This window comes from Leucopleurus acutus (genome assembly GCF_964270905.1).
Source record: "Leucopleurus acutus genome assembly, chromosome: 11".
In the NCBI taxonomy this organism is placed as follows: domain Eukaryota; kingdom Metazoa; phylum Chordata; class Mammalia; order Artiodactyla; family Delphinidae; genus Leucopleurus; species Leucopleurus acutus.
The window spans coordinates 99216140-99240525 of record NC_139152.1 but is presented as its reverse complement, the minus strand read 5'-3'; the positions used below and the strand labels follow the sequence as shown (position 1 = coordinate 99240525).

Sequence of the window (24386 nt, the reverse complement as noted above, 5' to 3'; positions counted from 1 at the left end):
GTTGTGTGTCCGGGATTTGCTGGCTGAGTGGCAGCGTGGGGCAGTGGTTAGCACCAGCCGTAGACCAGACCGCCTGGATTTGCATCGCAGCGCAGGTGTGGCGGGGTGCGCGGGGGTGGGGAGCAGATCGCGTCCGTTTCCTCATCTGTGAGGATGGCACGGATGAGTCTGCCTTCCTGGCGGCGTTTTTGGGAGGATCTCGTGAGTCAGTGTCTGCCGGGCCCCCAGAACAGTGCCTGGGCACTGCTGGCTGTGACCCACCACCCCAAGCCTCCGCTGTCCCCACCCGTCCCCCTGTCCTCAGGACCCTCCGTCCAGGGGACAGCGCTGCTCTTGGCACATGTGGCCCTAAAGCAGCCCTGCTCCTCCCTCCACCCCACTGTTCACTGAATGTCTGAAGGTGGCACAGCAGGACCCTGAAGGCCTTAAACGTCAGCTCTTTGTGGGATTTTTGGTCACAGCAAGCGACATCCTTGTGTTCCTGCTTGCATCCTCAGCTGCCCTGGGCCCAAATCACCACCCCCTGGGCCTTTCTCCATGTGACTGCCCCTGCCTAGCCCCCATTTCTCTCCCTATTGACTGCTTTATCTTACAAGATTCCCTTCAGAAACCATCTCCTCCAGGCAGCCTTCCCTGACCACCCATCCCCAGCAGGCAGAAGAGATCCCTCTGGGCTCCTCCCGTTCCTTCTGATTCTTTTTAGCAAAGTGCTGTCATCCAGAGAAGTCATTCATCCATTCATTTATTTGTCAATCATGTCTTAGCCTTTGCTGCAGGCCAGGCTCTGGGCTGAGGGTGGGGACACTGAGACTGGGCAGATGTAGTTTGTCCCGGCTCTAGGGAAACTCTGTCTACTGGCAGACACAGGCACGGCCACTAGGACTTGAACTTGGGTTAAAAAATTGTCAGGTGTCATCAGAGAGTTACAGATTCTGAGCTGTGGGAGATCCAGGGAGAGGGAGAGAGCCGTGTTTCCATCTGGAAGGACTGCGGAAGGCCTTGCAGGGGAGGGGCACAATCGAAGGGACCAGGGGAACAGGTAGGGTTTCAGTAAAAGAGCAAGAGGCAGGGGGAGGGCACTGCCCGGGCAGAAGGGAAAGGACTCAGCACTCCCAGGAAAGTCAGCTGGTCTGTTTGGACCGTGGGTAGCACGTGTGCCTGAGAATTTCTAGACATGGGGTTACAGACAGACATCAGAGCCCAGTCCTGGAAGACCCGATGCACGCTGCTCAGGTGGAACTTGATTCCTTGGGTAGTGGGGAGCCATGGAGTATCTTTGAGCAGGAGAGTGACTTGGCTATCGTCCTTTGACATGTCTAGAAAGCCTGCTGGGAATTCATAGAGTCGCCCACTCACCGAGGCTGAGATGGAGCCAGTCTCCTCTGTGGCCTCAGGCCCAGTTTTGTCTCGAGAGAGACAACCCATTCCATTTGGCGGCAATGTATGAGCTCCTACCGCGTGCGGGGTGAGGCCTGGGGCCAGCTCGCAGCTCAGGCTCCCATGAGCACCCTTCTGTCCTCCCGTGAGGTTTGCTGCACCCTTAATTTTCGGGAAGGTTTTCTGGGTACATTCTCTTTGTTCTTTCAAAGTATATCTTAGTCAATTATTGTGCATTTATACAATTAGTATAATTACAGCTAATTACATAATTAGTGTAAATACGTGTAATGACTTAAATAGAACTTGCAATTACAACACATCCTGGTGTAAAAATCCTTATTAAAGTTGCTTTCAGAAGAGGGCTGGGAGCAGTCGTGCTGCACAGACACGGGTTTCGTGGCGGCCTTTGAACCTGTTCGTGAAGGATCTAAGTCAGGAGCACTTGAGGCCAGAGCAGCAGCTGCCCCAGAAACTTCACCAGCTGAGCCAGGCGCAGGCTCAGGGGTCCTGGGGTGGGGCGTGGATTTGGGGTAAAGAGACACTGACGGTTGTTTGTAAGGCTCAGCTGTACGGTGGCTTCTGGGGTAGCGGCTGTCGGGGTCCCAGTGTCCATACACCCTACACGCATGGCACCTCTGAGCCCACAGGTGCCTGTGAGATGAGATGAGATGACAGTGCCCACCCGAGACATCGAAGGGACCCGCGCAGTGAGCCCATCTCCCTGCCGAGTGAGCCTTCATAGCTAACTGTGCTTCCTCCCCTTTTCTCCCGCATCCTCCCAGCAGCTCTGCGAAGCAGGTGGGGCAGGAATTACAGTGTTCATCGTACAAACGAGGAGGCGGGCTGAGAGAGGCCAGCGTGTCCGCCACTCGACCCAGACAGAACCAGGGCTCCAGACTCCTGCCCCAGGCCCCGTAGTCTCCTTCCTGTCCCAAGTCCTCTGCCTTCTTTAGGACAGAGCCTGGCCTTTTCTGTGCTACTCATTATTCTGGCCTCGGGCAGCATCTGTCCAAGCTGGTCACCCTCAGATTAGCACGTGCCCTGTGGAATGACAGCCAGAGCAGGAGTTCCAGCCCTGTTCCAGCCCTGCCACACGCCAGCCCCGGCCGCCTCTCTGGGCAAGACCCATGCACACAGATGCTCCCTCCTTCCACGCCATCCCTGCTGCCACAGCCCCGGTTCCTGCCCTGGCCCTGCCCAGGCTCCCAACCCCTAGATGGGTTCTTCCCTGCAGCTAGATCAGAAATAACCAAGTCACCCGTCTTCTTTTTAAAAAAATTCTTCCATTTAGAATTTATTGAGATGTAATTGGCATATTACATGGTATAAGTTCAAGGTGTGTAACGTAATGATTTGATATATGTATATATTGCAAAATGATCACCAGGGTAATTGTAGTTAACATATCCATCACCTCACATGGTTATTTATTTTTTGTGTGATGAGCACTTTTAAAATCTACTCTCCTAGCAACTTTCAAGTTTACAAGACAGTGTTGTTAACTTCCGTCCAGTGCTGTACGGTACTTATTTATCATACAGCTGGAAATTTGTAGCTTTTGACTTACCTTCACCCATTTCCCCCAAGCTCCACCCCCTGTCACTGGCAACCACCAATTTGTTCTCTGTTGCCAAGAGTTGATTTTTTTTTAAGATTCCACGTATAGGTGAAATCATAGAGCATTTGTGTCTCTCTGTTTGCCTTATTTCTTTCAGCGTAATGCCTTCAAGTTTCATCCACATCATCAAAAATGGCAGGGTCTCCTCAATTTTGTATTGGTCACCCCCTTTCTCGAAAGCCATCAGAGCACAGCCCCCATTAGTATGGCTTTGAGTTCTCGCTTGGACCATACCTCTCTGCTGCAAACCCTCAGCAACAACAGACAGCATGCAGGAAGAGCCAGTAGTAAAGATGTGACTGTGCGTCGCTGTGTCCCAGAAACACAGGCAGTGAGCACGACAGATGCCCCAGACCGTGGCCCCCAGGTTCAGAATCAGATGAGGGTGACCAGGCGGCTCCCAAGGGGCAGTGGGTCCCCTGAATTCTTCTGGCAAGAGAGGAGCAGAACCAGGCTTCCCTGCTAGTCCAGGAGCCAGCCTGTGCCTGGGGCCACCCCTGGGCTGGGCAAGGCCAGGGTGACTGCAAACTTGCTATAAGGCGAGGGTAAGCAGTAGGGAGAGAAAATGAAACATAAAACAGAGAAGAAAAGAAGCAGCGCCCGAGGTGAGTCTGCGGACAGAATTGTAAAACACACGATGCGATCTAATGCTAAGAAGGACAATCAATCAAATCAACTTTTGGAACGTGAATTTATTCAAGATGAAGCTAATTTTGTGGCGTGTTCATAGCAGTGACTTTTAAATATGTTTAGGATACTCGAAGAAGTTAAAAATAAAGGAATAACATTCACTTGAAATAAATAAGGAATAATGAAGCAAAAAGATCATGAAAATAAAACATCAGACAGTTACAAAAATTATTTGAACATCTGGTAATGAAAAACACGGTGATTGAGATAAAAAAAAATTACTAGACAGGATGAACAGAGGTAATTAGTGCTTTGGAATATGGTACCACAGAGATAGCACAGAGATGCAAAGAAGCATAAAAAATTATATATGTGTAATTTTATATATAAAGTTATATATGTATACATTATATATTCACATATATATATGAAGCAGCAGAACTGAGTGGTGTGGGCGGGGCCTTGCTGATGGCCAAGGAGCTGCAGGTTGCAGAAAGACTCATCCGTGCTGAGGATCACAAGTCTGTATTCAAGTGCAAAAGGACAGGCAGTGTCTGTGAGTCACACTTAGGGTAGACAGGGCTGGGACCACACAAAGGGATATGGAAAGAGAACCTCCGTAAGGCCTCCAGGAGCAGAGAAGGTGCCACAGACCCTCCTTGACCTTGTTGGGCAGCAAGGAGGCGTGATAAAACAGAATCCCACTGAGGCACCGTATTTGAAGAGTGAAGTCAGTACAAAGCCACCGTAAGGAGAAATATGAGAAAGAGAAGCAATTTTTACCATAAATAAAAGACACTACCCCCAAAGTCCAGTATTCTACTATGAATCAAAAGAAAGAAATCAATACAGTAATCACTACTAAGAAGGAAGCTGCAGTGCTGAAAGACAAGGGCTGAGGGAAGAGATGGCCATTTAGGCCGAAGTACTGGAGAGAGGGAAACGTGAGCTGGAAATTTTCAGGAAAAATTAGGAAGACCATCACATAACTATGTAACTGGGGGAGCACAGGGCACCATAGTCACAGCAGAAGACAGGAAGACCTAGCAGGCAGGAGCGAGAGAAGTATACAAAACAAAAAAGAAAGAATGGATTTTTAAATATTAGGAAGTGGTACCTAGAGAAGACAAGCAAAGAAGATACAACAGGTGGATAATTGGAGGCTTTAAAGAAGAAAACCGGGATGACGGGGCAGAAGAGCTACAGTAAAACTTTCCCACGGTTCCCTGCGAAATGAATTTGGCTGTAACGTGGTAGGCAGTTTGCTCCTGTTATGTCGGTGATGGTGGGCTGAAGTTGTCTTCTGCGGAGGAAGGGCTGGAGGGAAGGAAGGCCGAGTGGGGAACCAGGAGGCAGAGCATGGGCTCCGCTAGTATTGGCCCAGCCCAGCCTTCCCAGTTCAGGCCAGTGAAGGGGGTGCCAGGACTGGCAGATTCCTAGAGGCCACTGTCCCTTCAGCCACAGGACCCTAGAAGTGACACTGAAACCAGGTGGCACCAAACTGCAGCCTGCACTGGCATCGACTGGCTGGAGACTTGCTATACCTCAGAACCCCTGTTTGAGCAGGTCTGCGGCCACCTCAGTCGTCTTTAGTAGTCTTGTGTTGACGTGAGCACACGTCTTCCGGGACTGAGTCTGACGGGCCTGAGTTTTCACGGTGTGGTGTTGCTTCACTTTTTAAAAGGCAATTCAAGGGACTTCCCCGGTGGCACAGTGGTTGAGAATCCGCCTGCCAGTGCAGGGGATGTGGGTTTGAGCCCTGGTCCGGGACGATCCCACATGCCACTGATCAACTAAGCCCGTGCGCCACAACTACTGAGCCCATGTGCCACAACTACTGAAGCCCACGCGCCTAGAGTCCGTGCTCCGCAACAAGAGAAGCCACCGCAACGAGAAGCCCATGCACTGCAGGAAGAGTAGCCCCTGCTCGCCGCAACTAGAGAAAGCCCACGCACAGCAACGAAGACCCAAAGCAGCCCAAATAATAATAATTTTTTAAAAATTTAATTAAAAAGTAATTCAAGAAAATTTATTGAAATAAAAGGAGACTTTAATTTCTATACTGCAAGGACACACTAGGTTCCAGGGGAAGTTGACGTGTGTGCTGGGTTAACATTGGGTCACAGCCCAGTAAAGTCATTGACTTTTTTTTTTTTGTTTTTTTTGCGGTATGTGGGCCTCTCATTGTTGTGGCCCCTCCCGCTGCGGAGCACAGGCTCCGGACGCGCAGGCTCAGCAGCCATGGCTCACGGGCCCAGCCGCTCCGCGGCATGTGGGATCTTCCCGGACTGGGGCATGAACCCATGTCCCCTGGCATCGGCAGGCGGACTCTCAACCACCGCGCCACCAGGGAAGCCCAGTCACTGACTTTTAATGGAGACGAGAGGATCCGTAGGCATCCAGGCAAAAGCAATCAAGTCGCTTTAGAGGGAGAACAACTGGGCCGGCTTCTAACTTTTCCACGGCAACATTCAGTCCAGAACACAGGAGAGCGGGGAGAGAGAAGGGGACCCAAGGCTCTTAGGTGCAGCCAAGATGGCCCTCACGTTGAAAGGCCGCAGACTAAAGGTTCTAAACCTGCCAAGAACTCAGGAAATGTCGTTGCCATGAGCCATTCGTGAGAAACTACTAGAAACTCAACCCCCATCGACCACGAGACGCTTGGGAAAGCTTGGCACCAACGCTGGTTGAGCGTCGTGCATATTTAACTACGGAGTAAAACAAACAGGATAAGGGTGCTGGCACAGAATGTAAATATTACATGTACGAGATGACACATAAATATTAATGTGTAAGATTCACCTAAGTGAGCAGAGAGCGAGGGAGAGAAGGCAGAGAGGAGGAATGAGCTCTCAGATTGTCGCGTTTGTGGAGTTGGAACTGTCAGTGGATGGAAGAATATGATTGAAAGGTGACAAATTGAGGCAAACTATTTTCAACAGCATTGAAGTAACTGGAAAGAAGGAGTAAACAGTCGCTATTTGAGATGCTGTAGAAAACCCAGGAGACTCCCACCGGAAAAACTGCTGCAGACAATGAGAGAATTCAGCGTGGCGGCGGGTGTGGTAACTTACAAACGTCAGTAGTCTTTAGAGAAACACACAGCAACCTGTTAGAAGCTTTCTAGAGAACTGCATTTGCGATGGCAACAGAAGGATGAAATGCCAAGGAATAAACACGATAATCGATACCTGTTTGAGGAAAAGCTTGAAACTCCTGAAGACAAAGAACAGAAGCACCTTGTGGTTTTGGAGAGGAAAATGTAATATTAGGTTGTCATTATGTCCTAAGTTAATTTATAATTTTAGCATCATCCCAGGAAATATACCAACTGATTCCCTCGTTCTCAGAACTACCGAAGATGGTTTCTAAATTTCTCATGAAAAAATAAACAAGTAGAGCCGAGGAAGCTCAGAACAGGAAAAAACAGGGATGGGATTCTAATGCCGTCAGATTACTGTAAAGCCTTGAGAACTAAAAGTGAGGTGGTAGCTTATGAGTAGATGGGAAGATTTAAGGAACGGAATAGAGGGCCGTGTGTGTGTGTGTGTGTGTGTGTGTGTGTGTGTGTGATTCACTCCTCAAATCAGTGAAAAGCGGAGAGATGGAATTTTCAATCAATGGTATTGGAAAAAACGAGTGGCCACATGGAATAAAATGAATGCATATATACCGTATACAACGGGATGAATGCCAAATAGATCAAAAATTTAAATGGAAAAAGTGAAACTCTAGGTACTAAGATAAAAACATAAGCAGCTTGCTTTCTAAACTCAGAGTCTCTAGCTAAGATGCAAAAATCCAGACACTGCAAAGGGAAATACTGATAAATTCTACTACGTACAATTTTTTAATGGTCTATGTGGCCAAAAAAAAAAAGCACCAGTGGGACCTAATCCCCACCTCCCTAGATGTGGGCCGTGCGTCGTGACCTCCTCCCAAAGGTGACAGTGTGGACGGTGGGTGGGGTAAAGAGGAACTTTGCAGAGCAGACGCCTGACGACCACACCTCAGCCAGGTGACCAAGGTCAACATCACAGTGATCGGCCATGTTGACGGCGCGTGCAACGCGCCAAGGGGATGGGATGAGGGCCCTTCGCCTCTGTGGTCTCCCTGCAAAACCCAGGACCCTAGTCTAATCCTGAGAAAAACACCAGGCAAATCCCACACAAGGGTCTGCCTACAAAATTCCTGGTCGGTCCTCCTCACACGGCCAAGGTCATCCAAAAGAAGGCAGTCTGAGAAACCGTCGCAGCCCAGAGGAGCTGAGGAGACGGGATGACTGACGTCATATGGGGTCCCGGGACGGAGAAAGCGCATGAAATGAAAACTAAGGAAACCCAAAACAGAAAAGCTGCGTTAACCCTTCTCTGTTTCCTTCCCTCAGAAAATCGCCTTCATGGTAGCGCTGGGCCTGGTGACGACGGAGCATCTGGAAGGTGAGGACCCTTGTGGCGGAGCTGGGCCTGGCCCACGGGATGGGGCGGGGGGTTGCTGAATTGGCATCAGACAGAAGCAGTGGGTCTCGGATTCCCGGTCAGATGGCAGCGCCCGGGTGTGACCCACCTTCTGCGCGGTTGGTGCCAAGTGCCAGGTGGTCATCACGAAGACCGGGGCGCCTGCCCGCTCTCCCAGCTTGTGACTGTGCACGAAACCCACTGTGTCTATTGAAGGGACCTTGGGCGTTCCCTGCCCCCAAGTTGGAGGCAGCACAGTGAAGTGATAAGAGCAAGGTGCCCAGCTCGGCCGTTACTAACTACTCAGGCTTAGGCAAGTCCCCCAGCTCCTCTGGGCCTCAGTTTCTCTGTCTGTGTAATGGGATAATAACCCACCCTTCCTCCTGGGATTGTTGTAAAGAACCAAGAGGAGTGCCCAGCACCACCTCCCCTGCTGTTGAACTGGTCCATGGCTCCTGTCTGCCCCCAAACCCATCGGTGGAAATCAGAACATTATTTGAGCAGACAGGTCAGTGTAACACTACAGGTGCTGTTTGACTTTACCGACGGGATCAGTCACAAACGAGCTCTGTGCATCGTCATAGAATCTAAGGGCTTGGAAAGATGGAAACCAACCTTCTGGTTGCACTTGTGGGGAAGCTGAGGCCAGAGAAGTTGATTCTCTTGCTCGAGGTCCCACAGCCAGCCAGTATCAGGCCCAGGCTGGAATCCAGGTCTCCTGACTCCCAGCTCAGGGTGTTCTCCACGATTCTGACCTCACCGCTAAAGATACTTTATAAAGTGAAAACATCCCTACACCCCAAGTAAATCTGGATTTGGGAAGGAAAATTCACTTGCTTTTCCTCCTTAAAATCGAGGAAAGGAAGGGAATGAACTGAATCCCCCAGTGCCCGAGGCACTTACAGGCTTTAATCTCAGGTGGAGGTTCTCTCCATCACAGCAGGTGAGTAACTGAAGCCTGGGGAAGGGAAGGGACCTGGGCAGCCCACACAGCTCGCCCGGGCCTCCTGTGCACAACTGAGTCAAACGTGCCCAGGAGGTGGGCCCAGGCCTTTCCACGGCCACGTGCATTTGCATTCCCTGGGTCTGACTCGCTCTCTGGCGGCAGCTGGGGTGTAGATCTGGGTGGAGAGGGACAGGGGTGTGGCCCAGCCCCCCAGCCCCCCAAGCTCCACTGACCTGGCCCCAGTGGGCAAGTCTCATGTGAGCAGCCCCTGCTTGCGGCCCCCTTCCTTCTGCTGTGTGGGGCTGGAAGGGGTGCTCTGAGCTTTCCATCTGAAGGTCTGAATACTCCTGCTTGAACTTGGGTGTAAGGAATCCAGCTGTGCTTGGTAGCCTTTGAGAGCTGTTTATGCTCTGCCTTTGGGGTCGTGGAGGCAGCCTGGGGCCGTGGGACTGGCCTGCACATCCACGTCAGTAGTCCCGTGTTCAAGTCCTGGCCGTGCTGCTTACAGCTGGGTGACCTTGGGCAGGCTCCTTCCCCACTCTGAACCTCAGTCTCTTCATCTACAACGTGAGGAAAACCACATCTTCAGACTTTTCAGGGGTGTCGTGGCAACTGAGATAAAAACACTCTGCGAATACATTTGGGAATGTTATTATTTTTATAAATCATCCTCATTGTGAAAACTCTCCTCCCTCTCACCCGTGATACCCTAAATACTTATTTATTTGGACCCTGTCTTTTCCCAAAGAGGGTCTGAGGTGCCTTACAGGAAACACACGAATAATACTGAAACAGTTTCAAAGAAGAAATCAGGTCCAAGAGACAGAGATTCGGAAATAATGTCAAAACAGCTACACGCAGAGACAGGGCCCACCTGGCAGTCAAAGCAAAGGAAGAAAATGAAAACGAGAAGAGGGAGAGAAAACCCAGTTCTCGAGCTGCATGAGGCCCACCACGCCGGCCCCCATCAGGAGGACTCGTGCCTGGCGTCCTGGGGGTCAGGCTGCCGAACAGAGGCTGCCCCTGCCCTTCCCAGGAGCCCGGAGTCCCACCCTGCAGCTCAGCCAGGCCAGCGTCTGACCAGTGGGCATCTGCTGTCCCCAGGGTCCCATGAGAGACATCCCCGGGCCGGAGGATGGCACACGGGGCCTTGCTGAGAGCAGGTGCCTGGATTCTGGGTACCTCCCACCAGTCAGTCCTTCAGCCTGGGGCCAGCAGGTCTGTCCTGCCTCAGAGTGAGCGATTCCGGGGGCACCCACCTGCCCGGGGCCACTCTGGGGCGCGGATGCTGGGCAGAGAGGCTGCAGGGCAGGAGGGGACGGTGGCGCCCGGGGTTTGCGGAGGAGGCATCCAGGGTCCTGGGGCAGGAAGATGCCAGTAACTGCTGCGTCTGTGCCTTTCCAGAAATCCAGAGCAGGCGCCAGGAGCGGAAGAGAAGAAGCACAGCGAACCCCGCCTACAGCGGCCTCCTGGAGACAGAGGTGGGGACCCGCCGCCTCCACACCCGCGAATGGGGAGGCTCCCCTGGGCTGGCCTCCCCCACCTGCCCCTCCAGGGATTAGAGTTCAGGGAGTGCTATCAATAATTCTTTCTTCACCTCCTGGGCTCAGAGGCAATTGAGAGACAGACGCAGAGGATCGGGTGTCAGTGGGGCACCTCACCTAGGCTGCCCTGGGGGGTGTGGTGGGGATGCCGGTTGCAAATTATCCGGCACGAGGTCTGGTCGCAGGCAGTGCTGGCCGCCTGGGCCTCCCGGGACCACTCAGGCCCAACTTTGGAGCCCGGCCGGCTCGGCGGAGCTCATGACTTGGAGAGCCGAGAATGTGAGGCCACGGAGAGAAAGGCCCGGAAGGGGCCGGGCTGAGTGAGGGTGGTTCCTTGTCTCCCCCGGGGAGGAGGGAAGGGAGCGGCCGTGACTCCAGCTGACTTCCCTCCGCATGGAGGCGCGAGGCCAGGAACAAGAGTTGTGGCCTGGCATGCCCGGCTTCCCCTCCTCCCGACGCACTGAGCCCAGCTCCCCTTCACACGGCGGTACCCCGGCTCCAAGACTGCTTCCTCGTGGTGGGCAGCGTGCACTTTCCCCGGGTAGCCGAAACTGCTAAAATAGGGCATTAAAGTGAACTCCAAGGCAGGGAATTCCCTCCCAATCCAAATCCCGTCCAGACTGCCTGCCCGGGGCCCGCTGTGCCCCGTAAGGAGATGATGAGAGTAACCAGACACCAGCCAGCGATGCAGTGTCAGGACTTAAGGATGCTTCCAGGGAGCGCCTCGGCCCCCTCCCATCAGCACATTCCCAGGGAGGAACTGAATCCAGAATGAGATCTTCTTGCCTTTGCAAATGAAAGTCCACAATTCTAGGCTAAAATCCAGATGTCATCTCCCAGAAGCCGGCTCTGCAGAGGCTGCCAGCGGCCTGGGCTTTCCTAGGGAAAACTCCCTGGAATCTTCCCCTAGGATGGAAGCCGTTGCCTGAAGGCCCCGAAGTCGGGCAGCCCCCTGACGTGGAGCCACGTCTGCAGAGGCCAGGGCCTGGCACATTCCAGAGGGCCCGGAGGAGGGCCACCGAAATGCCGTGCTCGCGTCCCCGGGGGTGTTCGTCAGCCTGGGCCAGTGGTCCCAAATCTATGGCTCACAAACTGGCCCCCACTGGGAGGGAGGCTCCCGTGGGTGGCCCTGCGGGGAGAGCCCACCTGTGTCTGCGTCGCCTGCCTCCCCGGCCCGCCCGCCTGCCCTTGCTTGTACTGTCCCCGAATCCTGCTCGGAGAACACACCTGTTTATACCCGCTCACTTCCTCCCCAATTTTCTGAGCAAGCCATGTCCTGAGACAGGGCCCCAAGCGCTGGGCCCCGTTTGTGAGAGTCACGGAGCCGTTTCCGCATCTCCACCCAAGGAGACGGTGTGTCCTCTGTGCTCACTGATGGAAGCATCCCCTGCTCTGTGAGCATGGCCGTGACCTCTTCTCCGAAGCCTGTGGCCACGGCCAGAGATGACCTGATTAGCGAATCAAGAGCCGACGCAAAGCCCTGTGACCTTGAGCCCTGGACACATACGTAGCCCAGGAGCAGCCCTTCCGTGGGTCCCTCCCCTGGCCCTGAACACGGCCCAATCACGTTGAGACAGATGGGTTTACAGCCCGTCACCCAAGTCTAGAACCATCTTCTTGCCACAGCCAAAGCCATGTCGAACCACCAAAGTCTGAACCCACGTGGCCTGTGGTTGCTAAAGCCCAGGACTAAAGCCACCTTCTGGAACACGCCAGGAGCTTCCATCTACCCGTGATGTTTTGGGCACTGGGGGCCACTCTTTGTTGTCAGGGTTCCTGGAACTCATGCCGAGAAGTGGGGTTTAGCGAGCCAGTCCATAATACACCTCATTTCCCCACCTGACCCCAGAACCAGCTGAGAAAGAAAATACAGGAGGAACACAGAGGGACAGCCACGTGTCGGCTTTGTTACTGATTTGCCCCCATCGGAGAGCCCTGACTGCCCTTCCTGAATGAGGCAGATGTGCCCACGGGGAGCAGGGACGGACCCGCTGGGCAGAGCCTTGGCTGGCTTTTGCCCTGGCCGACCTGTCTCTCCCCCTCCCCACGCCCCTGTGTCTGTACCCGTTTCTGCCTCTGGCCGTGGGTGTCCGGCTGGAGGCCAGAGCCCAGGAAGGGAGCCTGTCCTGGGTGAGCCCTGGGCGGGGTCAGTGTCGCCAAGGAGGGCTCCCCATCATCTGGTGGTTTGGTTTGGTTTTCTGTCCCCTGCAGAGGAAGCGGCTGGCGTCCAACTATCTCAACACCCCCCTGTTCCTCACAGCAAGAGGTAAGCACTTTCCCCGCAGGGCAGCTGTGGGCTGGGCTGGGCCATACCTCCCTCCACTGGCAGCAGCCCGGCTACCCAGCCTGCCCTGTCCACAGCAGCGGCCACATAGCTGCTGACTGGTGGATGGCGCATCACAGCTCACCAGGCCCTCTGCACCATGGCCACGCTTGTCCTCACGTACCACGTTACCTCCCTGGGCCTTGGTTTGCTGATCTATATAAAACGGGCCCATAATAGTCCCGGCCTCTCAGAGCTGGGACAGTGACAGGAGGGGTGAACATGACAGCACTTTGTAAACCGTCGAGTGCTGTGTACACGCAGGAGCTGTTTTTGCCACTGGATGGTATGATTTCCAGAAATTAAAAAGAAAACTGTTTTTTGTGATCATTAAAATATGTGGTTTGGCATCACTCACTAGAATGGAAGTGCTTTATGGCTGAAGACGAGTTGACAGTAAGTCACTCTGAGGGATCCCTGGAGCAATGTTTCCTCCGCAGGACAGCTCACTGCTGCCATGTGCCTCAGGGAGCTCAGGGGCCACGATGAACCTACCTCTGGGTGGGTCCTGGCCATGACTGGGGCAGAGGCCTTTACTTCCACGGTGCCCTGGATGAGAACCCAGGTGTCACTGGGGCCTGTGATACTCCCGTCAGGCCCTGGGTGAGGACCCAGGAGTCACTGGGGCCTGTGACATTCCCATCAGGCCCTGGGTGAGGACCCAGGTGTTACTGGGGCCTGTGATACTCCCATCAGGCTGACCGAAGAGTCACTGGGGCCTGTGACACTCCCATCAGGCCCTGGGTGAGGACCCAGGAGTCACTGGGGCCTGTGACACTCCCATCAGGCCCTGGGGGAGGACCCAGGTGTCACTGGGGCCTGTGATACTCCCATCAGGCTGACCGAAGAGTCACTGGGGCCTGTGACACTCCCATCAGGCCCTGGGTGAGGACCCAGGTGTCACTGGGGCCTGTGACACTCCCATCAGGCCCTGGGTGAGGACCCAGGAGTCACTGGGGCGTGTGACACTCCCATCAGGCCCTGGGGGAGGACCCAGGAGTCACTGGGGCCTATGATACTCCCATCAGGCTCCTTTCACACTGGGCCTCGTGGACTCCAGTCCTGACTGGTGCCCCTCCCGTGCCCTCTAACATGCTCTCCACCCTTCTTCCCTGTGCTAGCCAATGAGGACCCCTGCTGGAAGGTACGTGTCCCCTGGTCTTCACGCCTGGTTGGGGGGGAGGGGTGCGGGCATGCTTTCCATACAGTTCAGGTAGGGTCACTCCTGGCAAGGGGCGCGGGACCCCAGCATCCTGCTGCCCTGGAGTGGAGCTGAGGGCCTCGGGCTCCGTCCTCGGTGCTGAGGGCTTTGTACAACACCAGTCCACTTTTCAGCCTGCCTGGCAGAGTTGGACATCACCACAGGGCTCAGCCCGCAGGTTCAAGCAGGAGCCCTCCAGACGCAGGGACACCAGGGGCCACGAAGGCCTGAATGGAAGCAGCTGATGCTGGGTGCCAGTGTGTTCTGTCTGGCCTTGCTGTGTGACCCTGGGCAGAGCTGGTCCTCTCTGGTCCTCATTCCCTACCTCATAAGGGACTGGACTTGGGTCTCAGGGTCTCACCCCACACGCCCACATTTCAATGATCGTGTGAGACCCCGACCCACCACGTCCTGGAATACACCAGGAGCTTCCTGCTTCCCAGGATGCACCACGTCCCTGCTTCCCAGGATGCTGGCTGATCGTGACCTCATTTGTGGGCGCGGCTTCAGAGTTGATTTTCAGTGTCTTTCTTTACTAAGTTTCACATCTAATTGTAAAAGGCATTTCCAGTCCCTACACGCCTGTAACAGTCAAACCACCGAAAAGCACCGCGTGATGAAGCTCCCGTCAGGCCGCGTTGTTTGCAGCCGTAACCCTGCGGTGTCGCAGATCGCAGTCGCGGCGGGCAGGCGTTGTCTGCAGCCTCCCTGTAGCTGTAGGCCGGCCCGGGCGTGGGGACAGCAGGTGCCTTGAGCCCGAGGCCTGCTGCGCGGAGCCCACACACCTGCAGGGGTGCTGGCTTTGAGGCAGGAGACCCGGATGCTGCTGGTTTCCAGGCCTGTGTCCCCTTGGTCATCACCCCTTCTCCTCCCCTCCCGAGCTGCTGAGAACCTGGCGGAAGAGCTGGGCCCCAGGCAGGTCCTGCACCCCACCCCCCAACTCCCAGCCCGGCTGACCCGCCCCCCACCCTCCCGTCTCTTCCAGAACGAGATCACCCACGATGAGCACTGTACTGCCTGCAAACGAGGGGCCAACCTGCAGCCCTGCGGTACCTGCCCAGGGGCCTACCACCTCAGCTGCCTGGACCCGCCCCTCAAGACAGCACCCAAGGGCGTGTGGGTGTGCCCCAAGTGCCAGCAGAAGGTACAGGAGGCCGTGCTCCTGGGGAGCGGCCGCACCCTCACCCTCACCATCTCCCGGAACTGCGGGGCCCTCCTTCACCCGGCACAGTGTCTGAGGCCACTCACCGTCTCTGCTTCCTGGGTCGTCCCCGCCGTGAGCAGAGACGGGGAAGGCCGTGGAGGGCTGAGGAAGGAGCTGGGTGAAGAGCAGGCTTTTGCAACTTGGGCACAATTGACGTTTGGCCCAGGATAGTCCATTTTGGGGGCCGTCCTGTGCACTGCAGGGTGTTCAGCAGTGTCCCTGGCCTCCACCCACTAGATGCCAACGGCAGCCCCCATCGTGGCCGTCTCAGACACTGCCGGTGAGGGCCACGGGTGCGGAGTGAGCAGAGGTTCCCTCTGCCGCTGTCTGACTTGGTGACTCCAGATTTCCCAGGGAAGAACCACACTAACAACACAAACCACAAAAAACAGTGCCAGTTAGCACGTTTGATCTCACTGATGACAACATGCAAATGAAAAGCTATCAAATTAGCAAAAACGACAGCACTCCCTTCTGGCGATGGTGCGGTGAAGCGGGCACTCGTACGTGTTGCCTTAAAGACGTGTACACTTTTTAAACCCGGCGTCTTGCTTTGGGGAATAGAGTCTAAGGAAATAGTTCTATACAGGTAAAGTTCTGTGCAAAAAGAAGCTCCTCAGCCTTTCTTTATAAAAGGGAGAGAAGGAACCAGCCTGGCTTCCCCCCAGGAGTTGGTGGAGTAGATTCCAGCGCTTTACTCAGTGAGATGTGGTCACTGAAAATGATTTTTTACAAGGATTTTGAGGTTCTTTGGGATGTGTTCATTATGTGGGATTACGTTTAAAAAAAAATAAAAATAGGACTTCCCTGGTGATCCAGTGGTTAAGACTTCACGCTTCCAGTGCAGGGGGGAGCGCGGGTTCGATCCCTCGTCGGGAAAGATCCCACATGCCGTGTGGTGCGGCCAAAAATAAATAAATAAAACACAGGTTTTATAGCTGCTGTATAGTTTGATCATCAGCTGTCTGAGAAAAAACAGTGTGCGGAATAACAAAAACCTGGGAGAAAATACCTGTGTTTGGCTGGGTGGTGGGGAAGTTATCAGTGTTTTTAAAAGTAGGCTTTTCTACAGAATGTATTACTTGTAAAATCATTGGGGAGTCATCTTTTTTTCAAAAAACATAACTCTCGGGGCTTCCCTGGTGGCGCAGTGGTTGAGAGTCCGCCTGCCAACGCAGGGGACACAGGTTCGTGCCCTGGTCCGGGAAGATCCCACATGCCGCGGAGCGGCTGGGCCCGTGAGCCATGGCCACTGAGCCTGCGCGTCCGGAGCCTGTGCTCTGCAACAGGAGAGGCCACGACAGCGAGAGGCCCGCATACCACAAAAAAAAAACAAAGAAAAAACAAAAATCAAACATAACTCTCGTGATTGCCTGTCACTCTGGGTTTTGTGGGGACCTAGGGAGAGGGTGGCTATGACAGCCCAGGGAGCTCTTCCCCCACCCCAGCCCCTCCCGCCAGCCCGGGTTACGCAGCCAGGGCGTGGCGGGCCCCCAGGCTGTCCGCTGGCTCAGTTCCCCGTCTGCCCTCCAGGCCTTAAAGAAAGACGAAGGTGTGCCCTGGACCGGGATGCTGGCTATTGTGCACTCCTACGTCACCCATAAGACAGGTAAGAAAGACACCCTCGGGAGCTGGGAAAGGGCACCGATTCCCTTTTGTCCAACCCCGCCCCTAGACCGCTGGACTCACTTTGGGCCCAGCAGAGGCTGTTCTGGGCCAAAGACCCCTGGGACTAGTTCTGTGTGCAGGGCAGTTACTGCGGGGATGGAATTCCAGTCCCCGTGCATCCAGCGAGAGCCACCGGCCCCTGCAGGAGGATGTGGCCAGGATGACCTATAGGCACGGGCCTAGGATTCTTTCTACCTCTCCTGCTCAGCCACGGCCCAGCCCCTGCTTGCCTGCAGTTCCCTGTGGGGCCTGGTCTTCTCTTTCACAGTCAAAGAAGAGGAGAAGCGGAAGCTGCTGCAGAGGGGCAGCGAGCTACAGAGCGAGCGCCGGCAGCTGGAGGAGCGGGACCGGCTCCTGGCCTCAGCAGTGAAGGTGCGTGGGGTGGGGGTGCGGCGTCGGCCCTTAGAACCACAGGGTGTAGAGCCAAAGCGTCTCTGTCTGCTTACTGAGGCCCCAGGAGAAGACAGACTCACCACCATCACTTAGCGAGTCAGCAGGTGGATCACCACCATCACTTAGCGAGTCAGCGGGTGGAGAAGGCAGCTGTGTGACTCATTCCACAGCTAGTTGTCGAGCAGTTGAGCATCTGGCTCTGTTCCTTCTCAGCTCTGTGACCTCAGCAAGGCCCTGACCATCTCTGAACCTCAGTTTCTTCTTGTATAAAGTGAACACAGTGATTTCTTCTCTGTAGAGTGGTGATAAACAAGATGATGATAGTGGTGGTGGTGATGATGGCGATGATGATGAAGGTGGTGGTGGTGATGATGGAGGTGGTGGTGATGGTGGTGGTGGTGGTGGTGATGGTGATGATGGTGATGATGGTGATGGTGATGATGGTGATGATGGAGTTGATGGTGGTGATGGTGGAGGTGGTGGTGGTGGTGGTGGTGATGGAGGTGATGGTGATGGTGGTGGTGGTGATGGAGGTGATGGAGGTGATGGTGGTGGTGGTGGTGGTGATGGTGATGATGGAGGTGATAGTGATGGTGCTGATGGTGGTGGTGATGTTGGTAACAGCAACTGGTAAAACCCTTTAAATGTAGTATCCCATTTAATCCTCTCCATAACTCTATGAAGAGGCTCTGTGATGATTCTTAGAGTTTGGGACTCAGACTCAAGGAGTTTATTTGTCCAGGCAGCAAATAATTAAAACTCTAACTCGAGGCGTCAGTCCTTAACCACTTCACTGTGTCGCTATGATATATAAAAGGCTAGAAAAACCCATGAATACAGCAGGCAAGAGGAAGAGCAGAAAACTGGCCAGCGGCCTGGAGGTCTGCAGGGCTGCACTTGAGCCAGAACAGGCTCGGAGCTTCCTCCGGCGGCAGAGGTCGATGTGGTCGGCTAGGCAGCCTCACAGCCGCGAGGCAGGGCGTTCCCGCACTCCTGCACGAGCACATCGTTCCCAGCCTGAATGTTTAGAACAGACTTCTGTGGGCCTGGCTGCCCTTTAATTCCATTTCTCGCTTCTGCCTGGTGTGCGTGAGGCCCTCTTCCTGGTTCCTTTCAGCCTCTGCGGTGGAAGGGAGGGGCTTTCCGAGAAAGCGCTGAGGGGGGGCTGCCCCAGGTGGCTTGTGTCACTGAATTCTGAGACCCTTCTCTCTGACACCCTCCCCCCTGACAGAAATGCCTGGAGCTTAAGACGAGCCTGCTGGCCCAGCAGAGGGGCACCCAGTCGTCCCTGGACCGCCTGAGGGCCCTCCTGAGACTGATACAGGGCGAGCAGATGCTCCAGGTCACCATGACGACCACCAGCCCCGCCCCGCTGCTGGGCGGGCCCTGGACCAAGCCCTCAGCAGCGGCCATGCACTCTGCCCTCCAGCACCCCCCGGGGCACAACTGACCCCAAGGGACCCATCTTCACACCCACGGAAAGTCACTGGGACCCTGTTCGCAAGACCTGAGGGTTCTGTCAGCCTTAATTCATACACACTATGAATTTCAGACAAAAATAAAACCAGACAGAGACAGGAAAGAAGGGAGAAGAAGCTGAGTGAGAGTCCTAGAGCCAGGATGGGTGGGGATGGAGTCCTGCGCCCTCCAGGTCAGATGGGACGCCCGGAAGCCAGGTCGGGGCACAGAGTCAACTCCCTGCTGTTGGGGGGCTGCCCGGGCCTCCGGCTTCTGGACACAGCTGTCTCCTGGGCCTCGTGCCACCCCCGCGGGAGAGAGAAGGGCCGAGGTGCCCTGTGGGAGGGGAGCTGAGGACACGACGTAGCCAAGTAGTAGAGCTAGTTGGGGCAAGAGGCGGGTAGCAAATCTAGGTAGACTCAGCCGCCCGCCCCCACGGGGCCATCGGGTCACGCCAGGCCTTCCAGAACGCCCATCCCTGTTGTCAGTGTTATTAGCGTTCAGAATCGCAGCTGTTTAACTTGAAGGACGCTCCCCAGGGGACGCTGCTGTGGCCCGGCCAGGCCTCCGTCTGCCCCCCGGTCTTGGGGGCGCCCTCGCCGTGCGCCTCCCTCCTCCGCTGACTTTTTGGACTCATCTTGCCCTCGATGTCTTTTTCTCGTGGAGTTTCTGGGCGAGAGATGGAGCTGCAGCCACGCCAGGGAGGCGTTTGGCAGGTTTTCTATTTTGGGTTGAATCGTTCAACTTAACAACTGAAGCCTTTTCTTTCCTCCTTTGGAAGAGCCGATATAGTATTCCATTCCTCTTTTCTTGCCAGTACAGACACTATGCCAAAAAGTAACTTTACATTTTTGTATGGCGTTTTTATTGTGAGATATTTAATGTGAAGGGGACCCTCGGTGACTTCTATTCCTGTTCACAGTGGTCTCTGCTGCCAGGATGAACGGAAAACCCCTCGGGCGGGGGAGCTGCCAAACTGGAGGGACCCAGAGGGTTTTTTAAGAAGTGGGGGGAGGGGGAGGAGGAGAGGGCAGTGGCCTCGGGAGACTGAAGGGTCCCTCTTGCTGTCTCCATGAGAGCGAAGGGTGCCCGCCGCCCTGCATCCGGGATGGGCTGTGCGGGCTCGTCACGCCCGCTGGCTTCTCCAGTCCCGAGGGACTTAGCACAACAGGAGGAGCATCCGGGAGCCACAGGACTCCCAGCCCCAGCACATCACACGGTGCCGAATTGCAGTGAACGTACGTGTGCGTGTGCACACGTGGCCCCAGACACGCATGCACGCTCGCTGCCAGGTGCAGAGCAAGGAGGCTGACCAGAATCCCGCAGACTGCCACGGCCCCTCCTGCCATTTTCACGACTCCGGGAGAAACTGTGCTGTGCGACACAGATCTATTTTAATACACTTAACACTGGGTTGAACAAGATTTTTATATTCTTTTATTGATGAACAAAGTGAACTGTAAGACACACGTCTTATATATTGGTTACTCTAGATGCCAATTACGCATTACCGCGTGGCTTGCGATGTAAATGTCTTCAGGTTCCTTCTTTTGTTGGTTGGTTTTTCTTCTTGGATGGATTGAATTAATTTTTTTTTTAAATGTAACGGGAAGATATGAAAGGTTGGACCCGGGAGGGGTAGCTGCCAATGTGTCTTGAGACTTAGTTTTTTGGACCAAGGAGGACCGTCCGATGGATAGCGGGACTAGAGAAAAAGTGTTTGTCTTAAATATGCCGATGTAGTTTTCCTCTGTACGATGCATTAAACTCGATGGATGGTTTCAAAGCCCTGTGGTTTGTTTCCCTGCCTTCAACAGAGAGGCCTCTGGGAGCCCATGGGGCAGGGAGGTGGGAGTTGGAGAGGTTGAAAATCAGGGTCCTGCCTCCTGATCAGGTCCCCACCCCAAGGGAGGGAGGGAGGGAGAGAGGAGAGAGCTCTGGGGCGCCCTTCACGCACAGATCCCCCAGCCCCGGGAGGTGCAGGCGCACCTGTTAGGGCCAGGATTGATGGTTGCGAGGACCAGAACCCAGGCCAGATATTGTGTAGAGCCCAGGGGCCGTGTCCACACTGCCCCCTCTCAGCATCAATGTGACCGCTTTCTCTGCCTCCCGGGCAGTACCAAGCTCCCACAACCGCCCTGGGGCTTAGTCAAGCTGGAAACAGCCCAACTGGGAAGCCGGACCCTCTGCATCCTTGCTCCAGACCTTGTGCAGACGCCTCTGGTTGGCCCAGCAGGGAGAGGAGCCCACCGCTGGACCAGCTGTGGCCAGAAAATGGGACTGGATACAAAGTGACTGCCCCCTGGAGCCCCCAGTGGGGGTCCTGTCCCCCCCCCGGCCCAGGTAACAGAGTCGGACTGCTCCAGCTTTTCTGCCTCATCACTGAACGCTGTGGACCCCGGGTCTGTGCTCCCTCCAGTCCTGAATTCTCACTGGCCTTGTCCAGCCTCCTGGCTTTCTGTCTCTGTGCCAGTGGCTCCCCGGTCTTCATCTCCAGCCCTGACCTCTGCCATGGACTCGAGCTGCCCACGGCCAGCCCCACTGATGTCAGCAGACATCTCAAACGGCTCGGCCTCCACCAGGCCAACCCCTCCCTCACCTACCCCATCCTGGGGGGATTCAGCCTTCCTAAGATGTGGGCTGGACCTCCACCCCTGGCCACTGGCCATCTGTCAGCTGTGCCCTCAGAATATTAGCAGGATGTGCCCATGTCTCACCACCTGGGTCTCAGCCATCCTCTCCCCTGGATTACCGCATGGTCACTTTCCCCTTCCCCCGGCAGCCAGTGTGACGGCGCCTCTGTTAAACCCCTGCTACCCCTCCTTGCTCAGCAGAAGCTGAAGTGCCCAAGGCCACAGGACCTGCCTCCTCTGACCCCTTCAGCTTCCCTTCCTGCTCTGTTCCACCTTCATGGCTCTGTTCCAGCCACGTGGCCTCCGGGTGCTACTTGGAACCCACTGGGTCTGCTCCCACCGCAGGGCCTTTGCACGTGCTGTGTCCTCACCCGCCTGCTCCTCCCCAGCTGTCTCCCTCACTTGCTTGGGGACATGACCACAGCCCCCTCCCAGTGCAGCTGTCCCCAGGCTCCCTCAACAAGACCTGGCATTTTCTCTCCTTCCCTGCTCTGATTCCTGAGACTTTCATAACCTACTATGAGTCACCTGCGTATGGTTTTGGCCACTTCATAAAGGCAGGGAGTTTGGAGACTGGAGGTCCGAGATCAAGGGGTAGCAGCAGGGCTGGTTCCTTCTGAGGCTGTGGGACAGAATCTTTCTGGCTTCTGTAGACTCATCACTCCGTCTCTGCTCCACCTGACATGGCCTTCTCCCTGTGTGCATGTCTGTGTTCAAATGTCCCTTTTTCATAAGAACAAGTCGGATAAGGATCCACCTTAATGATCTCACTTAAACTTAGTCATCCTATTTCCAAATCAGGTCACATTCACAAATACTGTGGGGTTAGGATTCAACCCATAACAGACCTTTCCGTAGGGTGTCTGTAAGCAGCTTCCCTGCGGCTTCTGCCCCCCGGGACCACCCAGGGCTGCCCCCCTTGCCTCGTCCGTCCCCACAGAGCCCGCAGAGTGGAGAGGCCATGATGTCATCCCGCAGAGGAGCCTGTTCCCTGACGACCTGCCGTGTGCCCACCCCACCTGGCTTCTTCCTCGGACCTGCTCTGACACGTCAGCCCCTCCCAGGGAACCTGAAGCACAGGGACCTAAAGGGACATACCCAGGTCACACGGCCAGCAGGTGACTTTATCCCAGGTGGTGGTTCCCGGACACTCTGCCTCTCTGGACACTGGACGCTGGGCACATCGTGGGGCCTTTGTGGCTGGCTGGAGGCCACCCCAACCAAGCTGCATGCATGCGCACTCCTGACCCGGCTAGCGGGCCAGTCTGGGGCTGCAGATGGCGACCTGCCCTCTTGGGTGACTCCACCGAGGCGTGAGGGGACAGATGAGGGAGCACAGGCTAGCCAAGTGCTACTGACACACACTGCCCTTCCCCACCCTTTCAGCCCAGACTGCGTGTCCCACGGTGGGGGGGGGGGGCGCAGGGCTTCTTAACTAAACTCTGCTCTGCCCCCAACCCATCTCTCAGACTCCCCCATGGCTCCCTGAGAACAGTGCCTGCAGTTTCTGGGGATGCCGCTGGGTGGTTTCTGGTCCCCACCTCCATGTCCCGCCCTCCCCTGAGCAGCAGCTGTGACTGGGGGCTCCCCCAGGGACTCCCAGGGCGTCCTGGGGAGAAGTCTGAGCAGGTGGCTGCCATCTGAGAGTGGTGTGAGACCACCTTCCAGGCCACACCGTCCACACCCTGTCCTGCCTGCTCCGTCCCCTGGGAGGACCCACAGAGCGCTGGGTGCTGGCCGCAGCTGCTGCTACATCCACTGGCCACCTTCTGCGTAACGAGGCCCCAGCACCCACCCCCAAGGATCCCTGGTTTCCAAACAGAACGGAAGGACTCCCACCTACCGGCGGGGCAGCTCCGAACGGGTCCCTACTGTTGTCAGGTGACAGAGATCCACTGGTGCTAGTAGCAGCCCGCAGGTCCCTGCGGGGTGAGAAAACCAGGCTGAGGAAGGCTGGCTCCAGGGGGGTGCAGATGTGCTTGTACCCCCACTTTCTCCCACAGCTGGAGTTAGCTCAGCAGGAGAAGCTGTCCCCACGGCCTCCACTGCTGGGGCTCTGGTGCCGCGGAGGCACTGCTCGAAAGTGGAGGGGAGGCCCAGCCAGGAACGGGCCACCTCTGGAAGTATGGCTCGCGCCAGCCCCAGAGAATCACTGTGTGCGTCTCTTCCAAATCCTCATTCACTGACTTCATGGTTTTTTTTTTTTTTTTTTTGGCCTCACTGTGTAGTAGGCAGGATCCTAGTTCCCCAACCAGGGGTCGACCTGTGGCCCCTGCAGTGGAAGGGCAGAGGCCTAACCACTGGACCACCAGGGAAGTCCATGACTTCATGTTGATAGTTCATCATTGGCCATGGTGGGAGTATTTACACCATGGAAATTGCAAATGCCACAAATCTGGGCTTTACATTCCTGGAGAGCCAGTGGTTAAACATTTAGAAACAGACTGCTCTCTGTATGCATGTGTGTACACGTGTGCAGATGCGAGAGAAGTCGAGGAGGGTGGGTCCAAAGTAAACTTGTGTCCAGCATTAGCCAAAGTTGATGGGTTTGAAAATGCAACCCTAGATTCCTCACAAAACTTCCAGACAGAAGGAAATTCTCTGGCCTTAGCAGTTCACCAAAAACGCATGTCTCTAAACTGCAACAGTTTCACAAGGAGGCCGATATGTGTTGATTAACACATTTTCCGGCACTGATGTGAATGAGTTTGGCCAAATACTACAAAAATGTAATTTGACCAGTTTTTTGGGGGATCAAGAAAAATTACCCAAAACTTGGAGATAAGGTATGCCTTTAATGTAATTCTAGGGGAGCAGTTCTCAAGCCTGAGTGGGAATCAGAATCATCTGAGGGGCTGGTTGAAACTCAGATTGCCGGGGCCACCCCAGCTATGCTGTTTTGTTAAAGGATGGGCCACACGACCCAAGCCA

General features: G+C 55.1%; 1 protein-coding gene across 3 annotated transcripts in view; it reads left to right on the top strand.

Annotated features, from left to right (window-relative positions):
• Positions 1–18814, top strand: part of PHF21B (PHD finger protein 21B) — a gene marked incomplete at both ends in the record, with an annotated part of 92113 nt that extends 73299 nt beyond the window's left edge. For all 3 annotated transcript variants that reach the window (XM_082850988.1, XM_082850987.1, XM_082850989.1), the window contains 8 exons: positions 8016–8067; positions 10436–10512; positions 12787–12841; positions 14020–14042; positions 15085–15243; positions 16837–16912; positions 17240–17343; positions 18596–18814. In XM_082850988.1, coding sequence (XP_082707114.1) covers positions 8016–8067; positions 10436–10512; positions 12787–12841; positions 14020–14042; positions 15085–15243; positions 16837–16912; positions 17240–17343; positions 18596–18814 — 765 coding nt within the window. The remainder of the gene's footprint in view (positions 1–8015; positions 8068–10435; positions 10513–12786; positions 12842–14019; positions 14043–15084; positions 15244–16836; positions 16913–17239; positions 17344–18595) is intronic.
• Between the last annotated feature and the right edge of the window lie 5572 nt (positions 18815–24386).